General features: G+C 43.2%; 1 protein-coding gene across 4 annotated transcripts in view; it reads right to left on the bottom strand.

Annotated features, from left to right (window-relative positions):
* Positions 1-24257, bottom strand: part of UGP2 (UDP-glucose pyrophosphorylase 2) — a 496883-nt gene that overhangs the window by 218229 nt on the left and 254397 nt on the right. For all 4 annotated transcript variants that reach the window (XM_085612548.1, XM_085612551.1, XM_085612550.1 and 1 more), the window contains exon 3: positions 21252-21359. In XM_085612548.1, the coding sequence (XP_085468674.1) occupies positions 21252-21359 (108 nt within the window). The remainder of the gene's footprint in view (positions 1-21251; positions 21360-24257) is intronic.

Genomic DNA, 24257 nt, shown 5'->3' on the forward strand with positions numbered 1-24257 from the left:
CACAGTCCCTCCGAGTCCAGTTTGCTTTTTGCTTTTCTCTTCCACTTTCCGTAATGAGCCACGTGGCATTGTGAAGATGGTGATGCTACCCCATTAATTGTATTATTTTGCCAACCTTCACTTGCTCATCCATTATTCCTTCTTCAGACACCTCAACACGTCCCACATAGGATTTGAGGCTGGGGCACTGCCGGGTAGCTCTTTTCACTCTAAAGCCACCCATTACTGTGGGTGGATTAGCCAGCCTAGACGTAGAACACAATTATTTAGCTGCACAGCTCCAATTGCTGTTTCTCTGGCTGTCTGGCTGTCCCATGCATAAGATGGGAGTTTCCCAATAAAGACCTTAAGGAAGACTTACTGCACTATTCATTGTTTCTTACGGACCATTTTACCAAACGCCACCCATGGTTATTCCACCTGGCTTTCTCTAACCCTATTAGAACCCGCAAACTCACTAATATGAAGAACAAGAAAATCAATGCCTTTGCACTTGCACAGGATGGTTTTGCTCAGGGCAAGTCCATCAGGGGCACGTTGAAGGCCTCTCAAACCTGGGGTATGTGTTTGTTGATGGAAAGCTGCTAGATTTCCAAACCCTCAAGGCAGGCTAGAGGCTTCGGAGGATATTGTCAGAAGAATATGTCATCTCTCCCGTATAGTTACACGCGTATTCAAAATATTAAAATATCACAAGCGCGTTCTACTGAATACACTCCGATCAGTTCCACTTTCACGAACCATCATAATCATGGATCTGGTGTTTGAATAAGACATGATAGTATCCCTCAACATTCTTTCCTGGGATGGACAAACGCTGATTAGATAAATGTATAGTTCGACATTCGAACTACAACCCCCATGATGCCTGGATCACGTGCTACCACGTCATCGGTAGGCGCCCACTGCGGACGCTATTCCGGCATCTTTTGTTTTCGGGGAGTTTAAATGACTGAAGGCATGAAGACCGCTTACCTCCCCTCCGGCTCAGCAGTTGCCCGAGGTACCGTCGGAGAGGTAAGACTGGTGCACTATTTGTAATACTGCTTAAATACAACTAGAGGGGTTGCCTGTATAGATTGATTTGCACGCTATTGATGGTGTGCACATGATATTCTTTCTATTTTTGCCATACCGCTGCGGCCACATGAGAAGGGCGTTAAACTGGCCACTTTCCAAAACGAGATTATTTGTTTCCCCTGGCACTTTGTGGACATATTGTATCTCGAAAGACAACACTGTATTTATTAGTAGAGATGAGTGTAGTTTACATCATTCGTGAGTGCCTGAACACTAGGTAACAATGCCACGATAGCTCTCTACTTATTTTAACATCATTGTTAGCAATACCTAGCTCAGATAGGGCTCCACCCCGGTCACAGGACTACGCCTATGTGTTTCTGCCCTAGGTTTTTAAGGATGAGCGTCTCCCACTTTCTAAAGGTACTGTGTCACATTATACGATGGACCATGCCTCTTCTTTATTATTTCAGAGCGGGGCCTCCTATTTCCTGAGCAGTTGCCAGGTGAGGTGAGGCTAATACCCAGATTAATTCGGGTAAGTGAATAAAACTTTTTATACCTTTATCCCTTTGAAAAGGTGTTTCTACGAATGTGTATTGGGCTTAATTGAGCATTAATTTGATGCGTTGTGTGACCTATCATCCATAAGGGTTCACCTTTAAACAGCATTATTTATTATGTTTGTCTCCACCCCACAGGTAATTTCTTCCACACCTATTCCAGGTGCAGGTTGTATGATTTACCTTTTTTTCACAATCACAGTTGCAGTAGCTTACTCGGTCCTGACGAAAGCCAGGGTACGTCTACCCAAGGCTGAAACATGTCGACCACCTCTATCACAGTTATTTGTTAAAACTGTTAAAGCACTGTTTTAATTTGGTACCAAGGCAGCACTTTATTAAACTATTTTTGTGCCTTGCTCCCAATTTTATTACACCACATTCACTTAATTGCACTGCACACATCACCCCACACAATGTCCTAGAGTGGTCCTCCCATTTTAACAAGATTGCCACACGAGCATCCGGGACGTTTTCTGAACCTTGCCTCATGACAACTTGGTGGCATCCGGTTCTCAGATAAAAGTCCCTGGTTTCCCAAATGATGAGGCAAGCCACTCTATGTGGGTGATGGGAACCTTCGATGCATTTATAGATCTCATAATGCATGCACATATCCAAAGCGATATTTTGGTAGGAACATACCTTTATGGTGCTGTTGTATGAAGTTCACCTAGCCCTCCAGACTCACAGTTAGCTTTGTATTTATATTGTGGATTGGGATTTTTTCTGTTTGAGTCTTTAAATTGATATCCCGTAGACCCCTACTCTTCTTGAGATTCTTTTTATTGAGGCTAGAGGCTTCACCTGCACCAATACCTTTCTTAAGAACACCTTAATTATTAAATGTCCTATTTCATGTCCGCCACCTATCACTAACCTAACATGAAGTGTCCAAATGCTCTACACCATAAGGCTGGCAGAAAACTGAGAAGATGGGTGTACTGAGCTTTCCTGCAACTTGGGGATCACAATAGGGCTTCCTTCCTTGCTAACTGAGAGACTGGCATGGCCAAACCTTTGCATGATGCGGACTGGGCTAAAATATCAAAATATCCCCAAAAGTTTCCCACGACTGCTGTTTCAAGTTATTTCAATTTAATATTCTGAATGAAGCCTACCTTACATTTGCCCAAATTAACAAAAAATACCCAGGAGCTGCAGATGCATGTTCTTGCTGTATGCCATTAGATGCCGATTTGTTTTATATTGTTTGGTCTTGCCTCATACTCCTTTCATACTAGCGGAGAGTTCTGGAGGTGCTGTCGACCGCTTTGCGCTGTGAACTAACAAATTCCCCAGAAGCAGTCATATTGGGCTCATTACCACACCTTAAGTTTGAGGAACCCTCGACCTGGCTCTTCTTCGAACAACACACAATATTACAGTGCTCTGGAAGGATTCACTTTCTCCGGTTATCGTAAGTTGGACCACGGTTTTGCTCTCTTGGTTTCAATCTGAGAGCACCCTGTTACATAGGAAGGAATGAGCTGGTCTGAGAAAATATTTTATTGCACAGGTGTGAGATATATTGGTGGAGGGCTTTAACCCCTTCGGTGCTCATGACGGAATGGTTCCGTCATGACCCACGGTTGAGCTGTGCTCATGACGGAACCATTCCGTCATGACCACGCCCGCGCAAGATTCCGTCAGCACAGCGGCGGAATCTGCGCAGCATCGAAGGGGTTAAAGACTGCACCAAGGATGATACTCTCTCCCATAACCCTCCCCCAACCACTGTACTCTTGGTGTCGATGTACTAATTGTTCTTGCCATTACCAGGCAACTACTCAAGGCAGTGGTCTAAGGACACCTATCTTCGACACACTGTCATGATTTCCCTTCTAAAACACTTTCTTCTAAGCACCACAGGGTTCATTGCTTTGCTTCCCTATGCTGATAGTTAAAGAAGCAGCAACTGGGCAGGGGGGTGATGAGCGACAGTTTACCATGGGCCAGTTTGCAACATAGAAAAACATAACAATTGGATACCAATTCTTCATAAAAAGCCCAGCACTGTTCTTCTGTAATTGTACGATGGAATCTATTACTACATACCTGGCTACTGTCATGCTAGTAACTCCTTCTGGCATACAACAATGAAATCCTTTTAAAAAAAACATATGTTAATATTTCAGTTTAGTGCATTAGATCACAAGATTGGCATTTATTAGAAGCTGAAGTTTCTAAACATGAACTTTAAAACATTCATTATCCCTCCCTCTTAACAACACCGGGAGTGAACAAAGTGAACCAATTATCTGGTTCCCTTACATCATGGCCCGTTTTATTGTTAATAATGGTGGAACATTCCAGGTTAAAGTGAGTTTTGGTGCACAGTCCATCTTAAACTGAATTACATGAAATTGCTCCCAAATGTTCCTATCAAGTAAATTAGACACAAAGTAAATTGATTTGACTAAGATCGCGCAATTTAGCCATGCAGGAAATCCAGAATTTAAATCTCAGGCTTCACGGTCACACATAGTGCACTCTGAAGACGGACTAGATTCATTATTTTTCTCATTCCCCTTTAGGATAAGAAGACTGTTTTGTAAAATTCTGTAAGATGAATCGTATACTGTATTAAATAAATACAGATCGCAGGCTAATTGGACAAAATAAAAAGGCGCAAGAGCCTTCCCCTACGTCGCGGCCAAGGCCTGCAACTAGCTCCCGGTCAACATCAGATGCTCCCCTACCCTGCACACCTTCAGGAAGAGCCTCAAGACCTGGCTTTTCGGCTGATCAAGAGCAGCACCCCCCTCCCTGCCCACTAGCGCCTTCAGACCCTCACGGGTGAGTATCATGCTTTAAAAGCCCATGATTGATTATAAAGGTGAGAGTAGGCAGGACACCATGTGCTAATATCACTGTCTGTTTAGACATAATGTAGCTATTCTAGAGGTGAGTGAGCCACTGAAAGGTTGAGCCAGGCTGGAGCCTGAAGCTTGTCTCAGGCTCAGCTAGAGGTCCCGTTTGAACCTTGATCCCACAATGAGCCAAGCTTTCTTGTGGCTTCTGCCCGTCTCCTTACCTCTACCCAGGATGTGGCATTCGGGACAGGGCGTCTGACTTTGGAACTGGAGAACCAGGCTCGAGTCACGGCAACAGCTTAACATCCTGTGATCCTGGGCAAACAACTTAATCGCCCATGCCTATAAAACAATGAACGTGACCTTGTATAATGCAAGTGGTGCTCATTTAAAGTGCTCCAATAGCTTTGGGTCGAATTCAATCTATATAAAAACTCCTCCCAAGCAGCCTTTACATTTGTCAATTATCTAATTGCACACATTTGCATTTCTTTGGGGAAGCAGACACCCTGAGAAGAAGGATTATTTTGTTTTTGCCACCAGCTCCTCCCTCACGAATGCGGCACAGGAGACTAGCTCCCTTGCACGTCAACTGGGGCGTTTCAATTGTGGAAATAACCTTTTGTTCTTTAGTCGAGAGATTAAAATTATGGACTAATAGTGTCCATTAAGACATTCATCATGGACAACGGACTTTATGGCTAATTTACGGACAGGAGCTACCGTCCCATTTCATGTCTACCTCTGCCTGCTAAAATCGTTGAGAAAATCATGAACATCCAACTCGTCAAGCATATTCAAACAGCCTACTGGATGCTATCCAGTTTGGTTTCCGTAGTGGCCACAGCACAGAGACTGCCTTGCACAAGGAGATCAGGCAGGCACTTGATCAGGGTGGCTGTGCTGCTTTCATCTTGCTTGATCTCTCTGCAGCTCTAGACACTGTCAATCACAGGGTGCTGCTGGATTGTCTAGCTAATATCGGGGTCACCGGCTCAGTCTGGGATCTGCTGAGATCTTTCCTCTCGAAGCGCAAGCAATCGGTGCAGCTAAAATGAGTTAGTCTCTCATTCCTTCTTGCTACATTGGGGGTTCCTGCGGGAGTCCTCGCTCAGTGAGACATTTTAATGTCTACGTCACCCCTTTGGCTGACCTCCTACACTCTTTTGGTTTCTTTCTACACAGACAACACCCAAATTGTCGTCTCCATAGCTCAGGATGATATAGGTTTAGGTCCAGTCTATGTGAATGAGTGCAGGAAGTCAACAGCTGAATGGATAGACATTGTTCTAAATTGAAACCGGATAAAACCGAGGTGATGCCATTCGGCGCCCAATGCTCTTTGTGGTCCCAGTCTTGCTGGCCACTTGACATGGGCCCTCTACCTACTTGGGAGTCCTCATTGATGATAAACTGAGTTGCACTGATAAAGTCAAAATGGGGACTTCTTCTGCCTTCCTCATGCTTAGAACCCAAAAAAGGTCCTCCTCTAAATTCCTGCCCACCTTCAGAAAACACTGATCACATCACTGGTAATGACAAAACTGGACTATTGCAATAGTCTTTTCCTCATTGCTCACCAATAGTTTCAGAATAAACTGCAAACATTGCAGAACGTGGCAGCCAGACTACTCTTGACAATCCCAAAATACCAGTCAGTGTCCAATTCACTCCAGAAACTGCACTGGCTCCCCATTAGACAGAGGATTACTTTCAAATCGCTCTGTATTGCGTACAAGGCTCTGCATGGCACTGGCCCGGAATTTCTCCAGCAGAGTCTCACCTGGTCCTGCCCTGGCAGGACCTTATACTCAACTAAGGCCAAACACGAAGTTGTCCTTCGGTTCAAATGAGCAACATGGGGAGGAAGAAGGTTCGTGGTGGGAGCCACGAAAACCTTGAATGCACTCCCGCCACACATCAAGGATGCCCCAATTTACTGGCTTTCAGAAAGCTGCTGAAGACCTGGCTTTTTAACTCTCCCTAGTCTCCCAGCCTTTCTTCCTATCGTGCTCTCCATTGGCATAGCTAGTACCAAGACACATTTGGGTATTTGCTGCACTTTTGATAACCCAATAACATAACATGACTCGACACAACAGTCTGTGAAAATTATGGACGGTTATGGACGGTTGGTCATCCGAACTACTCTTGTACACTGCGGTTAAAGCATGAATACAGCTCTTTTAAAAACAAGATGTTTGTCTTCTCTTTTCATCAGTAGTAGTATAGCTAAACAATGCATGGGGTAAAGTACTTGTAAAAGAATGGACAGCGTGAAAGGGACTTCGAAGAAATCAAAGGTGGAGACATAGGAACACACCTTATTCAAAGCCTTCTAGGAAGTGCTGTATCAGGGGCGGGAGATGTTATTCAATGCAAAGTAACAAAGCTCCAGTCTAGTGCTTTCCTCTTACAAATCACGGTTTTCAGGTGTATTAAATTAATTGTTTCAGGTGAAATGAACCAAGATTATAAATAACAGAATGCTACAGATTTTTCTTAAGGAAAGAGGAAAGGAAAATGGTGTGCCTGTTGACATGCCATCTGCTAACCCAATAAAAGAAAATTGTTGTTCTACAGCAGGGGTATGATGTAGAAAGTTGTCTGCTGCTGAATATTTTAGATAGTCACCGTGGAGATCTTCGAAATCTATGTTGTTAGTAGCAAGACCATCGCCAGTACGAAATTAATGAAAAATACCATCTGAGCAGACATCAAGCTTTGGTTATTGGGATAGGAACACAAATAAGTAAAACTCTTTATTCTGAAGGAAGGAGGCAAGATGTGAATCGTACATTATAAAGAATACCTAGGAAATTACACTTTCCTAGTTAGTCTTCTACTGAAGCTGTAACACTTGCCAAACATGGGCTACCACCCAATTTGGCGAGGACCTATCCAGCGCAGCGAGCCTTAATGGGTTGGAAGCTCTAACAAGGCCAAGAGCTCGGGTGAGCAGCCTTCTCAGCCAAATCACCCACCACAGATTTGTGAAAATGCAAACTAAAAGCACAAAGGCAACATGCTCTGATTGGTCTGTTTATGTGGCACTGCCCAATCAGGGCCAAGGCGCCCCCCTACATGAAGTGGGTAGCTGATCTTCTCCGGTGCATGGAAATGGACAAGAAGAGACAAGGGACCAGCAGCCATGACAGAAGAGGAGCACCGTCTGCAGCAACTGTGGTCCATCACGCCTTGAAGCCAACAAGGGATAAGGTATCCTCGGAAGAGGATAGCCGGGGTCATCTGGAGCAGAGCTAGTGAGAAAAGATGAGAGCAAGCGATTGTGGTGCTGCAGGAAGAAGACGAGGGGTTGAGTGTTGTGGGGGAAGGGGCATGGGGTTGAGTAGGACGATATGACGTCGCTAGGTAGGGTGAAGCTACTGATGGCTATGAAGGAGGACTATACAGAGCCAGGGTGCTGGGCCTCACAAACATCTGGTTGAAGGTAGGACCTAGATTTCAATGGAAGCGTGCTAAAGACCATGGTGAAGTAGAAATGTCTAGGAGAAAAAATAAACATGGAAATGAACAAGTTCTGCAACAATCCACGATGGGCTGATCAACCACCAAGAGCCCAGTTACTACTTGGAGGACAAGGCGCATCTGTCAAGAATAGGAGCAGATATGCTCCTCCTTAACATCATAGGCAGGTGGGTTGTGCTTAGGCTCCAGAAAATAGCATGGTGGAGCTGCCCAGGAGGATGTGGCAGAAGGCAGACAGTCAGGTTGGCAGGAATAAAACACTCCAAGTAACAGAGGGGGGCTCTGTGAACCGTTTAACATTGGGATGCCAGACGCAAGAGTAAACAATGTCTGGGGGGAACATGGGCAGACATGGCACTTGCAGCCCAACAAGGACAAAAAGGGCCCTTAAGTGAACATTTGGTAGCAAGATTAAGCCTTGAGTAAGCAAAAAGTGCTCCCCAAAGGAAATCAAGAGTCCGATGATGGTTTAAGTGTGAAAATTTGATGAGTGCGTAAACCTAAGAGAGGGCAGGTTTGTTAATTGATTTACTAATAATAAAAATGGAGCCTTTTCCTTCCAACGAACAATTCCACATATTCTGTGAGAGAAGGGTGAGTTAGATAAGGGACAGAGAAGGGCAGAGTAGCATCAGTGAACAGGTTAGCCTTTAGCACAATGGAATCCTCATGAACCTGCTACAGAGAAAGCATGGCATAAAGACCCAACACAGTAAGAAATATTGGTAACTCCCACATTATGAAGCATTCATTTCAACTTCTCCATTAATTGGCAACAGGGAAAGGAGTTAATACAGAGTTCCTATACAATAAATCGTTCTTTTGCATCTGCGGGAAAAAGAAAAGTGCATGGAGTGCCCTAAACTCCGAAGAGGATTAAGAACTAGAAAATTATGCCTTCTGGATTAGCTTTATTGTTTAAGTTGACACATTTCTGAGGCACCTTTTAAATTTGCAAACACAGGAAGGTAAACAGGCTACGATCTGAGAATGAAAGCCAATCTCAGAGGCCAGACAACTGGAACATTTACACTGAGCCTAAATATGACCACTGGGGTGGGACTTTTATATAGCAAACTTAGAGGTGTGGCTGTATTTACAAAAAAGAGAAAGTAGGTGAAAAATGGAGACCCATTTATTACTTGGGCTCTAAAGAGTCCTGAAATAACCAAGGAAGTGAAAGTCTCCAGGGCACCCAACAAGGTAGACTAGGTGCAAACGAAGATATATCTGCTAGAGTACACGGAGTACCTGACCCATGTAATCATAACTGTCCACAAAGGGGAGGTGGTGACAATGAGGATACAGCTTTAAACCCCATAACTATAAACTTGCCCCAGAGTGCTGCCCCTGTCTTTTAATCATGGTTGGGGTGCTGCCACTACTGGAAATCCAGTTAAGAGTCCTGGGGAAAATTACAAAATAAGTTCACACACTGGCTTAGTGCGCGTATTAATTTTAACCCAGCAGAAGGTTGTGAAATTATCATGACTCGTAGAGTAGACTGGATTGGTCGCTCAAGGAAAAATGTTGCCGGAGATTGCCTCATGGTTAATTTTAGGCACCCTAAATGCATGTGGAAGCTACTGAATGTACATACGTTGGTGACAGCAAATGGCTCAACATTTGTAACATTGCCCTTGGGTTTCTTCTACAAGCCAGTCAAACATTCCACCTGCCCGTCCGGGGTATTCAATTAATTACAGCCAGAGTGGGGATTGACATGTGAAAACAGATTTGCAGTCTAGTCGGACTGTAATGAGGTGGATTGACTGACAGTTCTAAAGGGGCAGTTGTTGGCATCGGGTCACCAGATTACAATGCAAAGATTTTCTAACCTGGATTCCGAAGATTCTGGAGAGTGGTCACCACTCATAACTCATGTTGAGCCTGTAGCTCCATTTATCAGTTTGGAAAACATTACGGATAGGACCCTTATCCAGATTATTGGGTGCACTATTACAACTCCTGCACTCATGCCTTCGTCTGCCAAGAACCAGGAGCTAAAAATATTGAGTTGGAATCTTGCAGGACTCCACTCAAAGATACTCCTACCTGATTGGCAAAACTTTGTTAAACTGTATGAGGTTATCCTACTGCAGGAAACCTCAGAAATTAACCCAGTTGATTTTGATGGTATAGGTGTTTTAGCCTTCCAGCGGTACCACCTCGCTCTGGTCGTGCTTCGGGTGGGCTTTCCATTTGGTTTAATCTCCTAATTGGTGGTTCTGCAGCAGTGGTGAAGACACATGTAACTGACCATCAAGCAGTTATGTATAACGGGGCTTTGACTTTATTGTTTATTCCATTTTTATCAAAATGATTTTCTGCGTGTCCCCAATCAAAAATTTCCAGGTTTATTTTCATTTATTTCAACACAGGTAGAGAAGAAATCCCAGCAGGGCCAGCAACTGTATCTTTGTCTAAGGGGTGATTTTAATGCCAGCAGTCAGGGGGCGAGTTAATTTCCTAGAATAAAGCAGATGAGCGGGGCAAAGAGTTGCAGTCTATTGTTACCTCCTCTGACCTATATAATGTTTTGGCGGGGGAGGAGACTGGAATGCAAGGTCGGACTTATTTTAGAGGGAAGAACAGTCTCTCCATCATCAACACTGTTTTTATTTCTAATAATCTTAGGCATTTACTGATCTATGGTACAATTGTTGGCAATAATTTTGTGGACCATAACCAGATCGAGATAACCCAGGCAGCACCCTATAGAGTGATTCACCCGGAAGCTGCGGGCCTGACTCACCTAACACCAACCACAGAATTTAAGATCGCGTCGAAAGCAGCCTTACTCCCCAACATCTCCTAACAGGGTGATGGCAGAGAACCTTCAGTTGGTTATGGGCTGTTTATCAGAAGATACCAACAGTGAAAGGATAGTTCCATCTTTCATGTCATTTTGTGAAAAAAATCAGATCTTCATTGTTAATACCTGTAATATTGGCCCTCCGGTGCCCCCGCTAGTTTGACCACAAATGCTCACTGGCTAATCAAAGCTTAAGAAGAGCTTTGAATACAGAGCTCCGTGACCGTATATATCCGTGACTGCTTTATAGTAGGCTTACAAAGCAGCAACAAGTAAGAGAAGGGATGTAGTTATCATACAACAGTGGTCTCGGTTACCTGTGGTAACTGTTACTACCAACACACGAGCTAGCAAAACATTCTGGAAAGCAGTGTTCAGTATGCATTCGTTTGACCCGGGAGGAACGCCAGTTAGGTGCTAACTATTCTTCGAACCCTTTCACTTGGACTTCTTTGGTTATTGCTTCCATTCTCAAAAATGAAATGGGGCAGAGCCTAAATGCAACCGCCCTATTTCCTTGATTGACATTCCAGCAAAAATTCTGTGTAGAGTTTTGTATAACAGAATAGTAGAGTGGATAAATGAAAACAAGATATTAAATGCCTGTCAAAACGTTTTTAGAAGTGGCATAGGGAGGGTTGAGAAATGACTTAACTTAAGCTTGATCATCGGGAAGTATACTGTGGCCAAACAGTCATTACTGTATCTTCCCTTTAAGGACCCGTCAATGGCATTTGACTGTGTCAACATGGCAAAACTGTGGTATTTGCTTATTAAATTAAAAATATATTTATAGTATACTTGCTGATTTCCCTACACACGGGCACCAAGGCCAGAGTAAGGTTTTGGAACAAAGGGGAAGTTTCTCAACGAGTTCGGTATTGGTCGGGAGGTCCGCCAGGGGTGCATACTAGCTTAATTACTTTTTATTTAATACATAAATAGGCTTGGTGCAGAACTTACTAAGAGCACCTCTGTTGTACCCTTGACGTACGGTGCCCGCCTCCCCGAGTTACTCTATGCGGAATTGCTCACACTCCCATAGCCCTGTGTTTTTTACTCAGTCTTTTGTACATTTTATGGCAAATCTTAACTTATGGACTAATTTTACAAATTCTTTTTTAATGATATTTGGTCCAAATCGCACAAGACTACACTCCATTGCCGTAGGCATTAACATTTTAAACCAGCACTAGAACTTTTTCGTATCTAGTGATTAACTTTAGCTTTTTTAGCTAAATTTAGGGAATTTGAGAATTGGGTGATCCTACAAACCTCTAGAGGGTGGGAAACCGTTTCTGTAGGAGGTTATTATGAGCCCCCGAAACAACTTACCACTTTATTTGTCACAATGAGTTGGGCATAGATTATTTGAGCAATTCTATTCACAGTCAACTGTCCATTTTGTGGCTATCCATTTGGAGCTCGGAAGACGTTACATTAACAAAGAACACAATCAATGACTGACTAGCGATAAGTGACTTTCCATTCCTTGGTAGGCTTATGTCAAAAAATCCCTGAAAGGAATAGGCCTAATTCATACGTTTCTGGATAGAGTGCCACAGACTGTTGCTTGTAGGAAGCAAGTGAGGTTCCTATTATTGAAGAAAGCTGCAACAGACAGATTGCGGGCAGAAAGTATGAAATAGAGTGTCATGGACTATTTTCATTTTAATTTAGAGGAGTCCCCCTAGGACCATTTGTGGAACACAAAGAGGAGTTGGGTACGCTATTTATTGTTCAGCTTCAGGGGCGGTACAATAAAATATTCTCTATGCTTCCATCTTGGGCATCAGCATGAACTTGATCTGAGGATATGTCCCTGTAACAATCAGTCTAAACAAACCATGGCACACTTTCTCTTTTTTTGCGATTTTTACGTGTTATATACAAAAAGGTTTCTAATGCCTTTTATGACTCGGTAAACATACGATCCTGCACACAGGTTTATCGTTTTTTACACACTTTGACAGATGATGAATCGTGCTGTGTGTAGCCATGTTTCTCCAGGCTGTAGTATCGTCTAGGAGGACAAGGTTAGTGGATTGATTTTGCTAATAATTCCTTGTCTATGTTTTAAAGTAAATTATTCCTGTAAAATGCAGATTTAGTTTGATTAAGTCTGCTGACAATTTTATCAGGGTTTTATGTGTCTTAATATTTATTACTGATCATGTCTTATGGTGTTTTTGCTTTTTGCACAGAAACTGTATAGTGGCACACAATCTGCATGCTTTTATGTTGTTTTTTTATAGCCGAATAAAGATGTTTCTCATTCAGACTGCTAAAATACTAAGAATGCCAAGGCACAAGAGAAGCAAGACCCTAGTACCAAGAAAGTTGCTGATAAGTCTCACCTGCGGTAGCCAAAAGATTAAGAAATATTTCAAATTTAGATCGAAAGTACTACACGCACTTCTCAAATGATGATTTTTTTGGTGGAACAGGATCAACTTAGTAAAAAACAATCCTGCTTCAAGCCTTTCTCCAATGCCAGCCGTAAACGAAGATATTAGAATGAAATGTTTCTTTACGAGTCTTCCTGCTCCGAGAAAATATGGTTCGATTCAACCAATGCCTTGATAAAGAAGTGCTGCTTTGATATTTAGCAAAAGAGCATAGTACAAATATAGCTAAATGCCCTCGGAGGCTGCAAAGAAATATGCTAAGAACAGATCCAGCTGGGCAGGAGTTTCAGGCCTTAACAAAATGTTTGTTGCATTCTTTAGTAATTAGATCTGCGTTGACAGTGCAACTGTCACATAAACCTTTTGCTTACAATATTCTCAAAGCAGGTTTTGGGTCCAGCCCTTTCCACCATTGACTATTTCACTAACCTCTTTCAACCATTGGCTTGAGACCTTGTCAATCACATCTTGGCTCAGCCAAATAAATACTCCTCTCTCGCCTGATGCTATTGGCTGTTAGGGTCTATCTTTCTGACTCCAAAGCAGTGCTTGCATTGAACTGGATAAGAGATTACTTTATAACCAAAGGTCTGTCTGTAAGGTTCTCATGGTTCCCTCTACATTTCTCCCAACTGCCACGACATATTGGTTCTTCCTAGCACCCCTCCAACTTTCCACTATGTGCTCCTCATTGCCTGCCCACTCTTTCTTTCCTCCTTCCCACTGTCACCTGTGTGCTCCTCGTCCCTGCCTACCTGCCAGCTTCTCTCGTTCCACTTTCCCAACCGTCTCTCTTTCCCCCCTGGGCTCCTAATTCACCCTGCCCATCATCCCCTCTTCTTTCCCCGTCAGCCATGCGATCCTGCCAGCTTCTCGATGTCATCGGGATGAGATTTTCTTCTCCATTTCTAAGAAACAAAAGTTGGTCGCTATTAAAGGCTCCCTTGTGTTTAATATAGTAATCTTTGCTTCTATATCAAAAGATGGTCGGTGGCAAGGGGGCGGTCATTAACAGTTCTTGCTTTCTTTCTAGCTATATAATAAAAACTGACCAAGGACTATAGTGAAGGGTCTGTAGCCATCCTATCTTGACCGGATGGTATGGTTGGTAAAGGAACTTTCGTTACTGACTGTTTTTCGTTTCTTTGTTGGACTTTAATGTGCTTATGCTGTATGTATTTTCACATTAAAGATAGACCTAATAGCTTTGCAACTGTTTTTTGTTTATTCTCACTGATGAAGTCGATTATTTTTCCTGCGTCTTGGTTGATGCATGGAGTTAACCGAATATTTGCATTTCATCTCACACAAAAACAATTTCAGACTGCAGCTTCATTAGCATGGCATGACACTGCTCTACTCTATTGTCCTGGCCTACTGCCTGCAGAGCTGTCCAAGCAAGGCATTCGCCAACGTAACGGTTTTGGATGGTGACTCGGTGGGGGAGGTGAGGGCTTTCCTCTCCATATGACAACAAACACCACCACTGAAACGGGAGCCGAAAGGGCATGTGCCAGAGCCATATTGAAAGAGTCTCCCCTATCAATGACTTGAACTTAGTTTCTGTGTTCTTGTTCACCACAGGGCATAGCTGGATTTGGTCGACGGTTCAAGCCTGTTCCCAACTAGGATTATCAACAGTTTTTAGACTGAATGATTTTCTTAAATCTTCGCAGCCTCGGACTGGATTAAAAAGAGTGTCATTTTAGGAAACAAAGCCAGGAGTGCTCTATTAACCTAACTGTTTGGGGCCCAGGCCTAATTCATGTATCATTACCTCTTTATCCGTTTTTAGATGAGCTTGATGGGCCCCAAAAATGACCTCCGAAGGGCTACAAATGTCATGTTCATCTTGGTAGGAGGCGAAAAACAGTTTTGGCTGCCAACACTAAACAACATTAGAAGCCAAGTCACAACTCAGAGGATAGCTCCACCCAAGGTTTGAAAGGCTCAGGCAGTGAAGTCACCACATGCTCCTGTGGCAAGAAAAACATGAAACTAGTCAATAGGGTACATGCAGCAATGCCAAAATGAGATGAGCAGGTGTGGCCCTTTGGGGAGTCTGAGGGGAGCCTGGTCCCTTTCTTTGCTGAAGACACTGAGAGAATGCCTTTCCTTTTCAATGAGGGTTCAATAGTCCTACACTGCAGAGCATCCCACTGCCTGTGTAAATCCGTGGAGTAAACCTGATATAGCTCACAAGGATTCGATTTGAAATAAAGTTTTATAGTGAAAAGGGGCACTATTGGAAATGCCTCGGTTTCCAAACAAGTAAATATAGAGCTACGTTTCGTAGACCAGAACAAACAAAAAAGGGGCAGACCCTTCAAAAAAGGTCTGCTTAACATTAATGTCAAATGTTGCATCGAAATGCTGATACTAGTTAAACACTAAACACTGCCATGCGTTCACAAGCCAGGAATACTCCACATTCTTGCATGCAAAAGACCCCAAGAGAATGAAGGAAATTATTTCCATCTGGAATGCGTTCACTCAAACAATATTGGAAACAAGACATGTAGTAACCGAATACAAATTATGTAAAAGGAACGCAGACCAGATGTTAGACTGTATTCATTTGCAAATACCTTGAGTTACGTAAATAAATACTTGCAATGCTGCAAGCCACTCTTGCCATGTTAAAGAGGGATGTAGTGATGAGGTCCGTAGCCAAGATGTAGTTTCATGTCGATTTATTGAACTCAGTTACAGGTAGTTGAGTTGTAGAGATGCAGCAATACAGCCCCACCAGGAGCAGTCTGCCTGCTGCTCAGCCCATACTCCAACTGACACACACAAGCATCGAGGCACCCAAGCATTCCATTCAAGACTCTCACACCAATGTTCCATGCATCACATTCCCACTGGCTGAGCAGCTAGGGAGTAAGTAACCAGAGAAATACAACACAGGTTACTACATACCTTCCCTTCTTCTACAAAACAAAAATAGCAACCTCCAAGAAGAGGAAGGTTCAAACAAAGGGAACCCCAAGAAAAAGAAAAATGGAAAAGTAGAGAAAAGGCGAGAAGAAAGTGGAAAAGGACACTGTTCCTGTGGCCAGGCGCAAAAAGTCACCTATGCCCAAAAAGAAGAAAAAAGAAAAAAGAGTGAAAGGCAATCCTAGGTGAAGGACCCACTCAGCTAATGGAAGACCACTCTTTGTCCTCTGATGCCCTGACACACCCGATAGGGTGTCATGCTTCATCATCTGGCAGTGCTCCTCGTAGGGCCGGAGCTGCAATTCCCTACGGGCCCCCCGAAGGGTCACTTTATCAGAGATCTTTTAAGGACTGCCGGATGATGCATGCGGGTGTGTGGGGAGTGGGTCCTCTGTGGAGGGGGGCAAAAACCCTACTGGGAGGCATGGTGGGCGGGATTCCCTTCAAGCAGGGGGCTGGCCCTGGTGCTCCGTCTATTCCATTCCTTCCTCTCCCAGCCTAGAGAGCAGCCATGCAGAATGGTATCAAAGAGACGGACGGGAGCCTATTGGAGGAGGCTGCTCTGGAGTCTCAAGGGAAGAAGGATGGTGTGAAATGGCAGAAACCCAGGCTGAGTCGCAGGACACTGATGAAATGCTGCCTTGTGAAGTGGATCCTGTCCAGTGCCTCCTCACAGGGACCAGGTATTGATCAGGAGCGGCTTTCATCATTACGCTGTAACCACAGTGAGGGTATACAGGTTACTGCCCTGATCTACAGAGGGTATTTTACTTTTCTTGTTTCACTTGCACTTCAATTTTAGTTCTGGTCCGGAAGAAGCGCAAGCGACCCTTATGGCGATAGAGGCGCGAAACATGTCGACCTATGACCAACGACACCTGGGCATAGTATGCCTTCAGGGGAACATTTTATTTAGCAGTCAGACACTGCTAAGGTTACATCTGTTTTACACTGGCTGCATGATGACCCTTTATTAATCTTTCACTCATTTGCACGCACTGTTTTTTCCCCCTCCACAGAGGACCCACACACCCACATGCATCATCCGGCAGTCCTTAAAAGATCTCCGATAAAGTGACCCTTCGGGGGGCCCGTAGGGAATTGCAGCGCCGGCCCTACTAGGAGCACTGCCCGATGATGAAGCATGACACCCTATCGGGTGTGTGAGGACATCAGAGGACAAAGGGTGGTCTTCCATTAGCTGAGTGGGTCCTTCACCTAGGATTCCCTTTCACTCTTTTTTCTTTTTTTTGGGCATGGGTGACTTATTGCGCCTGGCCACGGGAACAGTGTCCTTTATGGGTTTACATGTTGCAATAGGGAGCATGGGCACTGGACCTTAATTAGCTCTCTGGTCCCCCCTCTCTTTTTTGTGATATAGAGAAGAAAGTGGACCCAAAGCGTGAAAGGATCATAGCAAAGAAACCAAAGAAAATCAGGCATGAGCAAAGAAAAAAATACAATGGAGGTATACAAGAGTAAGTACAATAGAAAGAGAAAATGAAATAACAGGTTAAGACAGAAGTACAAGAGAAAGGAAAGTGAATACAGAGAAAATACACATGAGATGTACAAAAAGTACATGCAATAAAAATAAACAATGTAGAGGAGATACAAAGATAAATATACATAAAATATATATTACCCACCCATCATCCTCCAATAATTTTTTAAGAGAACGTTCGAAACGGGTGATGGACACCCAAACTGCCTTTCCCCAACATACAGGTGAACAAATGGACTAGAAACATGGAAAATCTACACCACGCATGAACAAAACAAATGGTTAAGGGGAAAGAAATGTTGTCTGCTAACCATACAGCTAATCAGGCATAGGGGCAGACAACCAATGAGTGTGCACAAAGTATGCACATACAATGATACACATGGGACTCATACCCATTAGAACCTCTAAATGAAGGTTAGAAAAGGTAAAAGAACAATAGAACGCATGGGAATCGTACCCATTAGAACCCCTGTGGGGGGTTAGAAACATGCACAGAACAGCAAAACACATGGGACTCGCACCCATTAGAACCCCTGCGATGTGGTTTGAAACATGCACAGAACAGCAGAACACATGGGACTCATACCCATTAGAACCCCTGTGAGGTGGTTAGAAACATGCACAGAACAGTAGAACACATGGGACTTGTATCCATTAGAACCCCAGTGTCGAGGTTAGAAACGTGCAGGGAACAATAGAAAACATGGGACTCGTACCCATCAGAACTACTTAGATGAGACTAACACCGACTACGACTGCATAGATGGGACGAACACCCACTACAAAAAACAAAACACTACATTGTAAGAGACTAAGACCCATTAACTGTGACAAGGAAGAGACACCCCTACAACACCCTTCTTGATAGGGAAAAGACTAAATGTGTTGACCGGGACAAAAACCCACACACAGAGGGAACTGTGTTGAATAGGTAAGAACCATGTAGTATTATGGTATCACTAAAACAATTACTACATTTAACATTACTACAAAATGAACTTCAAGTCATGCAAACACTTTTCCTTAGTCTCTTGTAAGTTTTTTTTCCTTTAAACTAACCCATCACCGGTGAGCGACCTCTCACCCGAGTAGTGCTACCCTGGGCACGCACAAGTCTAGTGCACCCCACTTGTAACTTGTAGATAAAGTGTCACGTAAAAGTTTCACATGAGATTTGATATGTTACATGACATCCAGCTCGAAGTGGTATTAACTATCAAACTCTTCGCCTTTCTGCTTTAAGCTGACCTTGGCTCAAACGGTGTCTCGATAGAAGAGAACCACACCTCCTTGTGTGTGAAAATCAGTGAATTACCACATAACTGTTAAGGTCACACAAAAATCATGCCTTTAACACTGTAGGCACAACAGAACTGTGCCACATCAAACAATGTAGAGGAGATGCAAAGATAAATATAAATAAAATATATTTTAAGTCCAGATGTAGTTTCATGTAGATTTATTGAGTTCAGTTACAGGTAGTTGAGTTGTAGAGATGCAGCAATACAGCCCCACCAGGAGCAGTCTGCCTGCTGCTCAACCCATACTCCAACTGACACACTCGAGCATCCAGGCAACCAAACATTCTAGTCAAGACTCTCACACCAATATTCCATGCATCACATTCACACTGGCTCAGCAGCTACGGAGGAAGTAGCCAGATAAATACAACACAGGTTACTACAAGGGACTAGAGAATACAACGATTTACTGACCTAGTAACGAATGTGATAAAGATTACCACTCATCATCGTTCACTTGACAGTACAAACATTACGGCCATGCGCTGCAATTCAATACATCTTTTGCCTTCAACACATTCTATTGCTGAAGCCACGCAATGCAACTATTTATTTTCTTCCTACATTAGGAATTCACCAATGTCCACCCTGTCCTTCAAGAAAACATTGAAAATACCTCTTTTTCGACAAACAGCTCATCTAATCAGGAGAAGTGCAGGCACCATAGCAGACTTGCTTCACCTTTTTGTTACACCTCATAATTTTCTAATTTGAAATTCTTTAACACATATATCGGCTCTCATTCCTAACCTTACTATATGTCCGACTAGAACTGTTCAGATGTGATTTTCCTTAATTACTAGTTCTATTTATTCATGAACTGCTTCAGTTTCGTGTACGGTAAAAAATTCCCTCCTTGTGCAGCAGCGTTATAAAATACTTAAAAAGAAAATATTAAATACATGTGAAAAAATGCCCCAGGGGAGCGAGATCAATATTTGGATTTTCCATCCAGAAGAATGGGACCACTATAGCTCCTTGTATATGCAAACTTGATTATATCAGGTGGTCACTGGAAAGCACTGCCCACATCTAAAGTAACGTGACTGTGTAGGTCCCTCGCCGTTCTCCTGTGCAAGTGGCCCGACGCACGCCTCATAGGGTTGGTAAGCACCATCACATTAGGTAATAAACAGCAGCTAGGATAAGCAATCCTACTGACCAGCAGTTCATGAAACGCATTCAATTGGTCACAAGATCAGGAGTTAGTGTCAGAGAAGAGTAGGAGCAAAACTACCTCAAATGTCACAGGCGTGGCCTTGTCACACAAGCCAATGGAGGCTTCACACGTTGCTCTTGTTCATCAGTAATGTACTCTTTTTCCACTTTAGAACCCGCAAACCGCTAGCCAGGTTGTCAGTGAGGAAGGCATCTATGTCGGTGTTCCGGACCATACTTCTTCCCATGGGCCCTAATAGAAGCCATAAAATTCCCTTGCTTCAATAGTAAAAACATGCACTAATTGGAGGAAAAATGGGTGCTCAGATTCTTAGGCCTTGCTGTCGCTGCACCGGCTCTACTGTTGATTGCTACTACGCCCCTGGATGGCGTCCTATTATTTACTACCAGGGGACGTTCCTCTTCTTCCCATTCCATATTTCCTAAATGTGCGAATTTTCTGGGACTGCTTGTACCTATTGCTTTCCGAGCGCAGCACCATAACCTAGAAACCTTTCAGGATGGGTTCCACTGGCCTCTGAATGAATCCATCCTTTGTATGCACCATTAAGGTGGGTACTGCGATTTTATACACAAAAAGTCCTTATAAGAGGATGTTGTGTTCCACTTAGGAAAGGTTTGATGTTACAAAAAAAAAAAACGAATTCAGTATTCCCTAGTGGGTCACTTTTGATAGATAGCCAAAGACACTTCTTCACTTGGGTTGCTGGCAAAACAACTGTCAACTTGGCACTCTGTCTTGGAGGACGTTTTGTGTAAACAGTCACCGTTGGATAGAGTCCTCACGAATGGTGAAAATCAGTTTCCCTGGACCTGCCCCACTTTGTGGAGTATACAGCACACAAAGCAAAAACAAGCCATCATGCTAGCATAGTATAACCGAGCGAAGGGGACTGGATTAAAGAGCAGCTTACTTGAAAGCACTCCCCACTGCTTATGAGAGAGAGGCACTTAGGTAAGTTTTTGAATTCAGACTATCCGCAGGGAGGCTCAGCTCACGGCCTCGCATGATTAACCACCCCAGGAGATCACAGCTAGAGAACTATCCCTGAGCGGTGACTGGCAGGTTAAGAATGATTCGGTTTGGTTACAAATAAGAGGGTTGGTACACAAACCATCTTGAAATGTCTCATGACCAATTTCAGCTGTACAAAAGCCCCTTTTAAATCACTTGCAAAATAATCTTCATAGCCCGAAAGCCATTTTCACTTACAGAATCCTCTGGTGGGCGCTGGATCTTTTCCCAATCGACTGAAGGGCCTTTTTCTTGCAAAAACCTGTGAAATAGGTTCTGAAACCCTTCGAGGTCTTTTTTCGAATGCTGAAATAAAATCAGAAATGAGAATTAGGCAATGTTTACAAATAGCATATACCTATATATTGACTGGGCTTCCATTAAGCATTTTGCCATATTCTGCACTCGGAATGTTCAGTTTATTAAAGGGTAGAATAAAATGTCTTTGTTATGAAAGATGTCAGATAGCCAGCAAAAAAGGAAGTCTATTCTGGCATTCCACACATCATTCGTGTGATTTCATCTTGGCCTGCTCTGGAGAACCCATCACGAGAAACTGAAAGACAGACTAGAGACTGTTAGGCTACGACAAAGATGACAAGATTAAATCAAGAGTTATCTGAGGAAAAATATGGGTTCTGTAAAGGGTGCAAGCTGAGAAAAGGGAGGGGCATGCAATACAATAAAATTCGGTGATTTACCCACTAACTAAAATTTTCTAGACGTCTTTAGTGGAGCTTCAAGGGATCATTAATGAACATGACATAGCTGATCAGCATGTGCCCTCGTCCGCCTCCTGCCGGATATCAATTACCTCCAGGCATGTATGTGCATCCCCTCAGGAGATCAGGACCCCTCAAGCCAGGTACATAGGAATGTGGTGGTGGGTCACGTGGATCTCCCACCGGCACTACGGAAGAAGCTAGTGCTCCTACATAATCCTACACTTGTACAGAATGGCAATACGTGGTGGAAATGTAAGGATGGAGCACAGGGCATACAATCAGACTAAGGGGATTCGCAACATGACTTGTTCAAGAGGTTCAATCCTAGAATTAGTGCAAAAACAATACTGTAAAAAGTGAGCGGGAAGACCACATCGCAGTAGTCGGTAAGTGATTGGGGTCTTGAAGCAAACGTTCAGAGATGGGCTTAGCTTCCAACGTATGACAAAATGATGCAACTACCAGACATTGTACAATAGAGGATCAGACGCTACATGTAGCTGGCATATCTATATGAACCTGGAATAATTGCTTTCAGCATAAATACATAGACTCTAAGGGCGAAAAACGGATCCCTGTGCAAACAGGTGATCAGAATTATGAACTGTGTGCTAATTGTCACACCCTAGCGGATTTCCCCTGAAAAACTTCTCAAGGTTTGACCTTATGGAATTTATCAGAGGGAAAAGTCCAGAAAAAAGGCAAAACATGCAGAATTTGGTGCGTGAAAGTTAGATTCTGCATGTTCTGCCTCATTTTCCCAATAGTAAACTCGAAATAGGAGGTATTTACTAAACATGGTACCTCTGCAATCTGAAAAAAGCATCTGGGGTAATGGTATTTGTCTAATGTGGTAAATACCCCAAACCTTCTCTGACAAACTAAAGGGCTGAGAGGAAAACAACTGTGACAATAGAAACCGGCCTATTAAAATTGACAACCAAAATGGGTAATATCACCTAAGCTGGCTGAAGAACAAGACTGTCAAGTGCCTGCTGTGCAATACCACTGATGTAGCAGTAGGGAATTGCACCAGACATCTAACCTGGTTATTCACTCAGTTTTCAGTAATAATACTTAGTCAAGGTGTCATAATGCCTTGAAGCACAGAACCCTTGAATTGCAGAACGCAAAAGGGCTTGGCACTCTCCCTCTCCAGTTTAACATCTGCAAGCACCTACTGGGTTAGGCAGCAGTCTGGTCCTGAGAATTTAGATGGCGAGCGAGCAAAGCATTGAGAAAATAAATTCTAGAACAGAATATAAGAGTTCAAAATAACATTTTTATTAACTTTAGAATTAGTAAGGACCGGTAACACAGAAGGATGTTATCAGAACCACAAACAATTTCACTGCTAAAAGTGGTTCATGTGGGTTACCTAGCTTAGAAGTGGCTTAACTGGATCAATGCAAAGCGTGTTAGGATTCTATAATCCATGAGCCCCTGAAATTCCTGTATAGAAACTGGTCTCTCATGTCCTTATTACAGGCAAGTTATTTTACATCTAGTCACCTGTCATAAAGAAATTACTTAACTGTAATACATTGCTGCAGTTGAGCATCCGAGTTCTGACATCACAATGCTAGCTGCAAGAGCCAGCAGTAAAGATGAACAACAGGAAAGGGAGCATAATTAAAGCAGTTTAAACAAGCATTGGCATAGCCAATAGGTCTCACCTTTGGGACCTTATAAGTGTTTAGTTATCCAGCACAATATCCTTGGTGCAACAACATCAACTGTTGCATGGCTAATCACATAAGGTCCCAAAGGAGAGACCGCTTGGCTATGCCAAAGCTTGTTTTTTTTTTTTTACCTCTGGCGCAGTAGGTGCCAAATTCCTGCCCATCCTGATGCCATGAATATGAAATGAGTGACCATATAACATGAGAAAACAGGATGCCCTCAAAACATAGTGCAGTCACACCAGTGTGAACTGTAAAATTAACGAGAACTATCAACGTAAGCGGATTCTGTATACAAAAGATACACACCTTAGTGCAGCCAGACTGGCTTACAACCCGGTCTGAAGATTGGTGTACAAGAAAACAAAGCACGAATAACGAAGTGCGTGCCTGAACAGGCGCACGTGTGATATGCACCAAAACCAATCAGCAAAATGTACTGTTTTGGAAGCACTACTTTTGGTGAGAGAAAATATTTTTTGTCAAATCTGAACTAGTTAAACACGAGCGAGAACTTGCAGGCTGAACAAATCATACTGACAGATGTTTTGTTAACATGTCTTGTCTGTAATCCTACCACCAAGTGTAACATACTTTGGAACAGCAGCATTCTTATGTTAAAATCTAACGACTTCCGAAAAAGGTAAACATGACAGTAGCATTTGAAAACAAAACTTAAATCCTTCACTCTGCTCTACTTATTTTAGTGAGCAAGAAGAGTGCATTTATCGCCAACTCACTTCAGCACATTCTGACAGCACGCATGCATTTTAATGCTTTCTACCAAAGACTTGAAG

This window comes from Triturus cristatus, chromosome 6 (assembly GCF_964204655.1).
Source record: "Triturus cristatus chromosome 6, aTriCri1.1, whole genome shotgun sequence".
NCBI classification, from domain to species: Eukaryota; Metazoa; Chordata; class Amphibia; order Caudata; family Salamandridae; genus Triturus; species Triturus cristatus.